This window comes from Ambystoma mexicanum, chromosome 7q, assembly GCF_040938575.1.
Source record: "Ambystoma mexicanum isolate Mex_15411 chromosome 7q, UKY_AmexF1_1, whole genome shotgun sequence".
In the NCBI taxonomy this organism is placed as follows: Eukaryota; Metazoa; Chordata; class Amphibia; order Caudata; family Ambystomatidae; genus Ambystoma; species Ambystoma mexicanum.
The window spans coordinates 177,287,535-177,300,627 of record NC_090941.1 but is presented as its reverse complement, the minus strand read 5'-3'; the positions used below and the strand labels follow the sequence as shown (position 1 = coordinate 177,300,627).

Here is a 13,093-nt window from a genome sequence, read left to right as displayed (position 1 = left end):
TGTGTGGAGCGGCCTGTGTGAAGAAAACGCCCGGGGTGCATGTGCGGGGTGGACCCAGAGTGAGAGCGTGGCCTGGGAGGCAGTAGCCAAAAGGGAAAATAAGGGCTCCCAAAGCCTAAGGGATTTGTTCCGATAAATCTGCTCAACTTAACTAAACTTTAACGTTTTTTCAGTGAGTATAAATATGCATATATTGAATAAATAAATGTAGGAAAATACAGTACAATTACAAAACATATGAAGGAATAGTTCTCCAAAAAGACACATGACGAGTCATTAAATACATACAGTAAAAAAGTAAATTTGCATAAAAAATAAATAATTTTAGACATTTGAAGAACATTTATTAAAAAAATAATCATAATATTCCATTGGAATTGCTCTCCATTATTAATTCATTTGATCCTGTGTTAAAAAAAGCTGATAAATCCTGGGCTGGCCAAATGCTCAAAAAACAGTTTCGATGTTCAAATTATACATTTGACATTGCAAACAATGCATGTGGCACCTTCCTCAGGACCAGGAGTAGGATAGTAGACCGCACAGGGGTTGCTTTAGACAGGACAGTACACTGACAGCCAATGAGTATCACAGTAAACCTGGAGAGGGAATCTTGTGAGTGACGAATTCTGATCTGTATAGGAGTCAGAGTATTTTTTTTCCGTCAAGAGCTTATTTTTAGAAGTATTGCACCCAAAAATGAATTGGTTTAATGTCTCTCTGTCTACCTTAGTTGATCATTGAAATGACTTGGGTCTAATAACTTCCGGTGTATGCAGCACATGGTACTGAGCTAGATCCAGTAAAATATATCTATGGGAATTGATCATTTGGGCATTCATGACTTCAGCTCATACATTGGGGCACATGGGAACATTAGTGAGCTGTTGCTCTGAATTAGAAACATGCTGAAAGTTTATATATATATATATATATATATATATATATATATATATATATATATATATATATATATAGATGTATTGTTGACTAGCCAAATGATTTATTTTGGGCACAATCCCTTGAAAGGAGGGCAGTGTCAGCATATTGTATTGACTATGGCTGAGTGAATCTCTGCCTGGCCTTGCTCATGGCTTGAACCGAATACACCTCTCTGTATTTGTTGTTCCCACAGGATCTTGCAGCCCACTTCGGCAGCCATTAATGGTGCCTGAACCAATCCCGTTGCTTTGGGCGGGCATGGCTCTGTTCAGTGGGACAATCTGACTCACTGAATCGCCCAGTGAGATTTGCTGTGCGCTGTGAGCACTCTAAAAGAAAACAGATCACTTTCACTTTCTTCTTCTTGGTTTTGTCAGGCTGTAAGAACAGGCTGATACGGGGTAAGCCCACAACGTGTGTTCAAGAGGAAGTCTGGGAGTGTTTGGAGGTATTTGGAGATCTCTATTGACAGTTCATTAGATTTGAGTGCTTTTTGATCAGTTCTGGCAGTTTCCCTGTTGATTAAGTCTCCCTTGTCATCTTTTCTTTTGGGCCTTACTTTCGTTCACAGAAACACCTGAATAAGTTATCCCTATCTTTTCCCCTTTGTGCATTTCTAATCTAATTTAGTGGCGCCTTTGACCTTTTAGGGTTTGTGAGACTTCTTCTATTTGTTTCTCTTACCTTGCCCCCAAACAAATAGAAACAAGGTACCTTTTTGTATTCCCGAATGTTTGTGAAACCTTAAAAACATTATCCTATGTGTATGAACCTGACAGCACTGATGGGGCCTTCAGTGTCAACTTCGAAATCCGACCCCAACTCCTCCTCCTCACCTGAAAGTCCGGGCTGCTGTGATCTCGGTTTCCTTCCGTTGCGAACGGCAGATCCTTTTTTATGTAAATACGGCCGACCGCGGAACGACGCCACCTTGGTTTCCGAAAGTAACCCCGGTTACCAGGGACGCCGGTCCGCAGCCGCCTAAGGGGAAAAAGCCACAGAGGCAAAAAACCCCTTCTCGAGGAGACCGGAAAGGTACCCCTCTTTCCTCGAGTCTGGTGCACAGGAAGGCGAGGGATCCACTGGAAGGATGCGGAGGAGACTTCTCAGGAGAAGCCGGATCAGGTGGGAGATCGGGAAGAGTACCAGTGGGGGTCCAGAAGTGTTGGAAAAATGACCCAAAGAGCCAGCGAAAGGGAAGGAGAGACCAGCGAGAAAAAGAAGAAGGAACCAGGGAAAGAGAACCAGAGAGGGGCAAAGGAAAGTGGGGCTCAGCAGAGCCAAGAGAAATGACAAGGAGCGTCGGCAACAAAGCGGAGGTAAGCGCAGTTGCAACGCGAACCCTGTCGGCTGCACAGAGCCGGAAAAGCCGGCGGCGGCCATCTTGGAATGAAAGACTAGACCGCAGAACACGTTACGCCGAACATGATGGAACTCTTCTATGGCGTCCCCTTCTCCACCGATCCCATAGGCGCACATAGAAGGGGCGCATGACAGTATGCCCCCCTCCGGAGAAAGAAAACCCGGGTTTACCAGGGTGAGTCCGGTAGAACCTCCTTATCAATCGGGGAGCAAAAACATTAGAACTGGGTTCCCAGGAATCCTCTGAAGAAGGGTAACCTTTCCAGGACACTAAGAATTCCAATCTCCCTTTGCGATAGCAAGAATTCCTTATAGCTGTCACCTCATATTCTTCATCTTCCTCAGACGTCCTGTTCTTAAAAACTGGCCTCACAGGGCCGGAGGGTACCTTCTCCAAGCCTGGGTACAACAAAGAAGAGTGGAACACAGGATGAATCCTTTTCAAACTCTTGGGTAGCCGGAGTCGAAAGGTCACCGGGTTGATCTGAGACAACACTGTGTACGGACCAATATATCGAGGAGACAATTTAGAAGGATGGATCCACCTCGATAAGTACTTGGTAGACAACCAGACTCTTGAGCCTGGACCTATCTCCTTGATTTGGGAGCGCTTTCGATCGGCCCACTTCATATAACCCACTCGGGCCTCGTCTAGGGCTAATCTGGCCGTTCTTTGTGCTTGCAATATCTTCTGTAAATGATCCTCGATAGAAGGACAGACCGAGAGAGTAGAGGAGGTGGGGCTGATATTCCTGGGATGTTGGCCAAAGGTACAATAAAAGGGACTAAGTCCGGTGGCAGAATGCCTAGAATTATTATAAGCAAACTCTGCCGTAGGTAAGAGATCAAACCAATCATCTTGGGACTGATTTACATAGCACCGAAGGTATTGCTCCAAAGTTCCATTTAGTCTCTCTGTTTGTCCGTTTGTTTGCGGGTGGAATCCAGAAGATAGTGCCCTTTCTATGCCCAATCGGAGACATAGAGCTTTCCAAAATTTGGACGTAAATTGACTCCCTCTGTCTGAAATGATCTTCGTGGGTAGACCATGGATGCGGAAGATGTCCCGGATGAAAGTCTCTGCCATTTCTGATGCCGAAGGTAACCCTGGGAACGGGGAAAAATGGGCCAACTTAGTGAGAGAATCAATGGTTACCATGATGCAGGTATGGCCTCTCGAAGGTGGAAGATCGACAATAAAGTCTGTAGATATCTGCTCCCATGGGACCTTTGGTAACGGAATCTGTTCCAAGAGTCCTAAAGGTCTTTGGTAACGGTGTTTATTGCGGGAACATTGTACACACTCTTGAACATACTTCTTTACGTCCAAGGATAACCCCGGCCAGTAAAAAGATCTCCTGATAAGGTCTTCAGTGTTCTTGGCACCTCGATGACCCGCTGTAATATGGTCATGACACCAAGATAGAACCTTATGACGTAGTTCTGTGGAAGGTATATACAGTTTCTTGTTTACAAAAGTGAGGCCCTCTTTAAAGTGAACTCGGTCCCCAGACCAGGTAGGTTCGGGGAGAGGTGAGAGGGAAGTGGCATCCTTGACTTGGGAGAGGAAGGTCGCGGTGGTAGCGATAAATGCCTTCTCAGGAAAAATCCTTTCCTTGTAGAGGGAGTTAACATCCTCAACTGTATCTCGGCGGGAAAGGGCATCTGCCAGCACATTTTGGCTACCAGGAAGGTAGGTAATTTCAAAGTCGTACTGGGAGAAGAAGTGGGCCCATCTGGCTTGTCGGGAATTAGTGCATTCCATCTTCTGCAGGGAACTGAGATTGTGGTGATCTGTACGGATGATAAAGGGGAAGGTTCCGCCCTGGAGAAGATGTCTCCATTCTTCACAAGATTCCTTTATAGCTAGGAGTTCCTTTCCTTTGACTGGGCGATAGGGTCTTAGAGAGATAAGCTACAAGGTATTCCAGGCCCTTGTGTTCTTGAAGGAGGACTGCTCCAATGGCACTTGCAGAAGCATCGGCTTCCACAATGAATCTCTTAGATTGATCCGGTTGTTTTAAAATGGGTGCAGCGCTGAATCTTTCTTTGAGGAAACAAAAGGCTTGTTCTACTTCGGTAGACCATTTGAACGGCAGATTTGCCTTCTTCAGAAGAGAAGTGATTGTAACCACAATGTCTGAGAAATTTCGGATAAACTTCCGGTAAAAGTTTGCGAATCCCAAGAATCTTTGTACCTCTTTGACCGAGGTCGGTGAATGCCAGTCTAAGATTGCAGAAACCTTTCTGGGATCCATCTTGATGCCCTCCTGAGAAAGGATAAATCCCAGGTAGGGTACTGAGGTAGTCTGGAACACGCATTTACTGGGTTTGACCAACAAATGATTGTCTCGTAGACGGCTAAGGACCTCATGCAAATGAGTCGAGTGTTCCTGGAGGGTCTTTGAAAATACTAATATATCATCCAGATATATGATTACTAAGTGAAATAGCAGGTCAGAGAAAATCCGGTCAATAATCTCTGAAAAACTGCAGGGGCATTTACCAATCCAAAGGGCATCACCCTGTATTCAAAAAAGACTGTATGGTGTTCTAAACGCTGTTTTCCATTCATCCCCGGCGCAAATGCGCAATAGATGGTATGCATTGCGGAGATCAAGCTTGGTAAAGATGACCGCCCCCTTAACAGCTTCGAGAATATCAGAAATGAGGGGCATAGGATATCTATCCCGGATGGTAACCTTGTTGAGCCCTCGATAGTCAATACAAGGTTTGAGTTCGGTAGAATCCTTCTTAGCAATAAAGAACAACGAAGCCCCTGCAGGGGATTTGGAGGGTTGGATAAGACCATTCTTAAGATTAGCATCCAGGTATTGGCGTAGAACCGACCTCTCTTTAATGGACAAGGAGAACATTCTGCCAAATGGTACCAGAGCATTTGGAACAAGGTCGATGGAACAATCTTCCGGACGATGAAGGGGTAATTCATGTTCCTCTCTTTCCAAAAAAGTTGTAGCGTAGTCTGTAAACTGAGAAGGGATGGAATGGATGGTCTTTGTAGGTGACTCTGGTGCCAGCAATGTTGCAGTCTGATACTTCTGGGATGATAGACAGTTCTGCGAGCAGAAAGGGGAACTGAAGGAAAGAGAGTTAGAAGACCAATCAAGGGTAGGGTTATGACGACGCAGCCATGCAATACCCAAAATTATGGGAAAGTGGGCTGCCGTGATTATATCGAAAGACAAGTCTTCTTGATGATGAAGGATGGTGACCTGAAGGATCTCGGTGGAATGGGTAATGGGCCCTGAAGAAAGGGGGCTGCCATCCACCCTTTCAACCTTAAGATCTTCCTTATTCTGAATCCTATGGATACCCATCTTGTGAGCCCATATGGTATCCATGAAGTTGCCTGCCGCTCCGCAATCAATCAAGGCCAGAGTATCGATCTCCTTGTCTCTCCAGGAGAGGTGCAGGGATATCACCATTAGTCGAACATCATCTTCTTGGCGAGCAGGAGTAACGGAAAGAGTTACGTAAGGACCTCTTGTAACCCCTCGAACCGTGGTCCTCCCTAGGTTCGAGGCCTGGCGTTTCCCGAATGCCTGGGTGGAACTTCGGGACAGTTACGAAGAAGGTGGGCTGCAGAGCCCCAATACATACACAGCCCTGAGTCCCGGCGTCTCTTCCTTTCTTCCGGAGTTAACGGATTTCGCATGGTACCTATCTGCATGGGTTCCTCTTTGGAGTCTCCCGAAGGCAATACCAAGCTGGGAGTAGAATGAGAAGCAGATGGGTTCCCTTTTCCTCTTTTTCTCTTCATCTTGCGTTCATTAAGGCGATGCTCTATCTGTAGAGAGACAGACACCAATTCTGGGAAGGAGGCAGGCCTAGGAATGCGAGCGAGTTCGTCCTTGATTTCGTCTTTCAATCCTCTGCGGAAGATTGTAAACTGGGCCGGTTCTTGCCAGTTAGCCTCTGCAGCTAATCATTTGAATTTGGTGATATAGGAGTAGAGATCCATCTGCCCCTGATGAACTTCAAGAAGTTCTTCCCCGGCTAGATATCTAATCTCAGGTCTTTCAAAGGCTTGTTTAAATCTTTCTAGGAACATCTTCCAGTCCCGTAGAACAGGGTCATCTGAAGTAACCAAGGGATTTGCCCACGCCAGGGCATTCCCGGTTAAATTGGAAATAACCAACCCCACCTTACTTAGATCCGTAGAAAAGGTGGAAGGTCTAAAGGTAAATTGTACATTACAGGCCTCTAAGAACTCTTTCAGATGTGTAGCAGATCCATCAAACCTTCCGGAAGAAAGTGGCATGGGAGGGAGGTCAGTACTGCGAAGTTCCCGATCCGCCACAATCTGTCTGAGAACTGTGTTTTCTGCCTTGATCTGCTGCATCTCCTGATTCAAATTTCTTACTTCAAGGTTGAGTGATTGTACTGCTGCCACAAGTTCTTGAACTTGTTCCGCCGTAGCCATGGTAGGATTCGATGGGCGTTGCAATCTGACAGCACTGATGGGGCCTTCAGTGTCAACTTCGAAATCCGACCCCAACTCCACCTCCTCACCTGAAAGTTCGGGCTGCCGTGATCTCGGTTTCCTTCCGTTGCGAACGGCAGATCCTTTTTTATGTAAATACGGCCGACCGCGGAACAACGTCACCTTGGTTTCCGAAAGTAACCCCGGTTACCAGGGACTCCGATCCGCAGCCGCCTAAGGGGAAAAAGCCACAGAGGCAAAAAAACCCTTCTCGAGGAGACCGGAAAGGTACCCCTCTTTCCTCGAGTCTGGTGCACAGGAAGGCAAGGGATCCACTGGAAGGATGCGGAGGAGACTTCTCAGGAGAAGCCGGATCTGGTGGGAGATCGGGAAGAGTACCAGTGGGGGTCCAGAAGTGTTGGAAAAATGACCCAAGGAGCCAGCGAAAGGGAAGGAGAGACCAGCAAGAAACAGAAAAAGGAACCAGGGAAAGAGAACCAGAGAGGGGCAAAGGAAAGCGGGGCTCAGCAGAGCCAAGAGAAATGACAAGGAGCGTCGGCAACAAAGCGGAGGTAAGCGCAGTTGCAACGCGAACCCTGTCGGCTGCACAGAGCCGGAAAAGCCGGCGGCGGCCATCTTGGAATGAAAGACTAGACCGCAGAACACGTTACGCCGAACGTGATGGAACTCTTCTATGGCGTCCCCTTCTCCACCGATCCCATAGGCGCACATAGAAGGGGCGCATGACAGAACCAGAGTCCTTGCCGTATTACTCATATATTTTTCGGTCTGTCCTGGAAACCTTTGCGAATCCATTTGTTTGACCTAGTCAAGTTTCTGTCTTGGTTGTTGTCAGAGTCCTAGCCACAAAAACCCAAACCGAGCCCTAAACTGGACTCCGAGGGCCTGCTTCGCTGTTGCAAAACAGCATAAGGGACAAGCAGCGCTTGATGCAACTCTAGCAACACAATTGGACTTCAGTGAGAAAGTGCTGTGATTCCCAGCAGACATCTGAAGATCGGGAAGTCTCATCGGCTATTTTGTAAGACAAGCCAATGAAAGGCCACACTTTGCTTCATTCCACGCTTGGTGTTCTGGATCCTCAAGATTCCTTATTTTTTTCTGCTCCATTTGTCTCGCCGTCCGCCAATCTTTACCACAACAATGCAGTTCTTTAGATGCTAAGTGTCCCGCGACTGCACCAATTTGTGGCAACCGTGCTCCAGCATCTGTAAAGAAAATAAGACAGCAGTAAGTTACCAAGAGCAAAGCTTACAACTAACCTTTTAATCTGCCCACCTAACGTGATAACTTGTGAATGAGAAATCCAGCAAGAACAATGCATGCTTGGATTTAATTTAAAAAAATAAGATTTGATTGAAGGCATGAACAGAGTACATGTTGTGATTGAACAGTGGCTATTGCACTGATGTAGGAACTAAGAACTTATCCGACAAGCTGTACTAAAAGCTGAGGAAGATTTGCATGCTGCATACTGAATCAACACTTCCATGAGCAATCATACAAAGTATAGCTACTTCTTTCACCATGGAGCACAAACATTGCATTGATTATAGCGGCATTCTCCATAAAATAGGTAATAACGCAACACAACATCAATAAGGAAAACTTAAAGAACTTAAGACATTGAATATATGTGAATCAACACAGAACTCTTGTGAGACCCAAGTGTAAAGAAACACCAAGCTGTTATATCTATGCTGGACTACATAGTCATCAAGCGTCCATGAAGGTGTTCAGGTGAATATTAGGGGAGAAATTAAGAGGAAGAGCCAGGGTTCGAGTACATGATATGATATGATGTGGCATTTATAACCCGCCTGTACACAAGTGTTTCTAGGTGAGTACTACACATATATGCCTCCCGTTCTAGATCCAAGTCAGAAGACACCAATGTAGCAGGAGTTCCTAACAGTCGAATATAGCAAGCGCACACATACCCACAACAATCCCTGTCCACGTTTCCGAACACGGGTGGCGATCTGGTACCCCCTGATGGTATAAGGAGCACATCTATCAGGGTAATATGGGACTGACCTCAGCGGGTCTAGCGGACTACATATTCTCCTCAGGTGTTGGGGTAAGACGTCATCGTTGCTATTGCCTAGTGTTAGTCCTTCCTAAGAAGGGGGGTGAAATAATGAAGTGAGGCAGGGATTTGAAGGCAGTAGAGGTGCAGAAGGAAGAGAAGGTTGGCTTCTAGTGGGGTAGAAGATGGACAAGGGAGAGTTGAAGAAAGAAGTGGAATTTTACCTCTCATTGCCTGAGAATGTTAATTGCCAGGCGTAGATCTCGGGGAGAAGGTGTACCCCTTGTGGTTGTGGGGCCTGCAAGTGCCAGACACCCGCAGCCAGTGCCAGTGATGCTTGAGGCGGGAGAGACATTGGGAGACGGTTCAGGAAGAGGAGAGAAGGAGGGCTGACAATGAAGGGTTTACCACTGACACATGAAGATACGCAGAAAAGGAGGTGGAGGAAACGGGGCCATGAAAGGAAACCCTTATGCCAGAGGTTTTGGATATGACTGGGGAGTACTGGCAGGCAACACGTGGCTTCATGAAAAAGATGGGCATTTTAGCTGCAGATCAACTAGAATTGTTGCCGGACAGTGCCTTAAAAAACTTTGGAGTTAGAAAGGACATAGTGGTAACACAGGGAGAGGGTGCGGCAGACCTTTTGGCTACCCAGGGACATACATGGAGAGGATGATGATTGTGGTGCAAGAAGAGACATGAAGAGCAAGAGGTGACACAAGACAGATCTAGTCTGTCGAACTGGATATTAAATTATGCCTCCTATTATAACGATTTGTATGTATATTGGCCTACACCAAGTTGCTTAAGATTCTACGCGAATAACACTCTACGGCAAGGTCTTGACCTTAGAAATTGATGTAAGCCGCCATCTTGAATCAAGCCTCCATTTTAGGTTAGAACCGCCATTTTGGGGTTTTTGTACAAAGTCACCCTGTAATCTAAAATGGCCGTCTCGTGTGCCCTTGTTCTTGCCTTAACCTCTCCAACCTCTGTAGGAGAGTTAATGTCCAACCTGACTTCAGGCTACATGTAAGGGTCATGTAGACCTTATCCTTTGTTGACCTCGGGAGCAGGAGATTACTTGAATTAGCAATGTTAAACTACAAGTATACAAGAACAGAAATGCTATCCGAATATAATATGTGAAACATTTGTTTGGTCTGTATTAAAACAGTATGTAAAGAATGTAAATGTTAAATTAAAGAATAATGGAGTGTGTTAGTAAATGTATTCAAAAGTAAACCGCATGCACGAGATATGTAAATTAGGAAAGTGAACCTGGCCCGACCCTAGCCCAGTGTATGATTAGCCTGTAAGAGGGCTGGACATCATTTTACAAATTGTATAAATGCGTCGATGTCCAGCTAGGAAATTCTGTTCACTGCTCACATTGAACCCTGCTGGTGGTCTCTGTGATGTATTGACGGCCAAATAGCTATTTGAATACTGTTCAGTTTTGTAATAAAGATTCTGGGAATCTTTACAAGCCCGTGTTGGTGTATTTTCCTTTGCTTGGTGTAACAGCCGTAATATTGTATTTTTTCTGATTCCACAAGTCCTCCAGCAGATGCATTAGGAGGAGAAAGAGAGAGAGAGAGCACTATTTGCACTTTCAGAGGGGGCAAGGCAGGCACCGGCCTTTCTTGTCAAGTTTCAGGCCGGACAGGGTTAAACACTGTGCACCTTGCCATGGGTAGCACTTTAGCTTTCTGGAGGTAAAGGCTGTAATGGCGCATAAAGGCACTGTGTTATGCAATACATGCAACATAACAGTGCAGCATGGCACAACAAATAAGGGTTGCTCCTTATAGACCTTGGCAATGCACAAGCACATGAAAGTGTAGCATTGACTTTATGGTCCTAATGCATGCCTGTCTGCCCTCAGTGACCCCTTTTCCCCAACACCCTCACAGAGGACACATTTGTCTGTCATTTGTCCCAGACGCGCTGGAACAAGCAGCCCTCAGTCTCACCTCCCTTTCAGCTTGCCAAAGTACTTCTGCCCTCCTTCAGTACTATGCCAGTGACAACATCTACAAACATGGCCTAGTTCCTTGCCGCCCCCCAGTACAATCTCTCAACACCAGCACATCCACCACCACCAATGCAAGCTGTTGTTGGTGGTAGTATCCCTGTTCATGTGCAGTTATTTGGGCAGGCACAGAGGAACCAAATGATGCGCCATGCTGGTATATAGTGCCTTTATTGGTAGATGACTGTCAGCCGTTGAAGCTCAAGCGGGACATACGTACCACCCTACCCTCGTGTTGCTGACTGGGCATTGGACAAGAGGGTAGGAAAGAGGCAGGTGAGTGACTGCCTTCAGACACTGAACTGGGGTGTTAGTCCCCAAACATTACAGGAGAGGCTTTCCAAGGGTGAGAGGGTCACAATGAGTTGCATAAGCCACTTAGTTGCACTATTGTCTGCAGAGTTGAAAAGGGGGTTAATTGGAATTAAAGGTGTTTTATGTGGACCACTTTAAAATGAATGGACCAAATTTCGACCAACATCATTACAATATGGATCAACCCTGCCATAAATCTTAAGACAAAAGAAATCCAATCAATAACGTTCCAGCTGTTCTTACTGTACACATTTGCATTTTCTATAATATTGACCATTATTGGTTATTTTACAGTGGAACAATCCATCGTCAGTGTAATACAGTAAGATATGTATCAATCAAATTCATGCCTTCAAATGGAAAGTAGACAAAGAAATCCAAACAGTACATAGAGCATCAGCAAGCATACACTGAGTCCATACCACCAAATATAGCCATTTACACTACAGGCTCACCGCATTCTGAACATAGTGATGTTATCTTGGGTACTTATCACCATGTTCCCATATTGCATTGTCCCAGAAAGCACTCCTTGCACAGGCAATCACCTATTATTTTTCAGAAATGGTCTTTCCAGGTTAGCATGCCCTAGACACCACCCCATACCGTGCCCTACACCTTTTCTACCATCCACATCACCTTTTGCAACTAGCATAGACTTTGCATACAGCCACTCGTCCACCCCTAAGCTCTCAGTAGAGCCTATAACCACGCCCATTGTTGAGGGAAGACTGGGTTTGCTCTCACACTACGCACACAATGTCAAATAGAAAGCACAATTTCCTGATTGTATTAAGTGATTTTAATCAACAACGTTGCAGCCTGACACGTGTTTCGAGCGTCATGCTCTTCTACTGAGGCTGCATAGACATAATGTTGAAAAATAATTGTTGCACAAAACCAATTATCAAAACAAAAATCAATGATAAAGGTAGAACAAAAACCCAGACCCGAAACACATAGAGCAGGTAGGGTGTATCAACCACAATAAAATCATAACAAACACAATGCCGTGGCAATTGAATAAAAAGTTACCAGAAAATACATTTGAATTAAACATAAGGTAAAAAGCACATTACCAATGGAGTGCGGCATTGTCTGTCAAAGGATATCAGGTTGATAAAGAGAAATAGAAAAATAAATAAAAAGCAATTAATTGAAGAAAGAGGATTTCAATGGTGATCAGCCAAAAAATAGATGGGTCAAGCCCGAATTGCATAGGAGTACCTTAATCTTGGTTAATCTGCAAATCTTGTGCTATGGGAAATAAATGCGCAATGAATTTAATTGAAAATAAATCAAGGGTTAGGTGGAATCCCATAAAATGCATTAAATGCGAAAAGACTGTGCCAAGAGAAAAACGCTTACCAGGTATTGAACCTTAATTAGAAATGAAAAGTAATACGTGGGCTCCCTATAAAACAAGAAGATTTGTGAGCGCCTGTTAGCAGATCTGATGAGCAACAATAGCACATCAATAAAATTAATAAGTAAAAGCAACATACCAATAACTTGCAGTTGCACGGAGAACGTTTTAGTAAAATAGAGCAATGCTGAAGTATGGCCGGAATCCAAGTAGTAAGCATCCCGTAATGAAAAAGAAGAGCAAAAAAGAGACATCAATTAGCTAATTGAATGTTGCCTCCGGCGGTCGTCTAGACTAACACGGAATTGATTTAAGTCCCCGCATGGACTAGGGTTCATCTACAAACTAACTGAGCGATGACTTACCAGCGCGTCTGCTGCTCAATGAAGTGAGTGGAGCTGCTCACGTGAGGTTCTGTGTCCATAATTGAATGGAACAGAGAAGGGCGGCAACAGCAAAGACGGCCATATGCCGGCGGATTAGGAGTATGGCAAGGGGGCCGCCATGTTAAACTAGTGTTGTACTGTGCAATTGCACAAGAGAAACACATGAAAAGCAATGAGAAAGATTGTATGT

General features: G+C 45.1%; 1 protein-coding gene across 1 annotated transcript; it reads right to left on the bottom strand.

Annotated features, from left to right (window-relative positions):
- Nucleotides 1–6,250: 6,250 nt before the first annotated feature.
- Nucleotides 6,251–6,748, bottom strand: LOC138528021 (protein LDOC1-like). Its single transcript, XM_069639455.1, has one exon. The coding sequence runs from the start codon at nucleotides 6,746–6,748 to the stop codon at nucleotides 6,251–6,253; it is 498 nt and encodes a 165-aa protein (XP_069495556.1).
- Nucleotides 6,749–13,093: the final 6,345 nt, after the last annotated feature.

Bases quoted from the DNA above. Each gene is read 5' to 3' on its own strand.
- LOC138528021 (XM_069639455.1), bottom strand. From the start codon at position 6,748: ATGGCTACGGCGGAACAAGTTCAAGAACTTGTGGCAGCAGTACAATCA.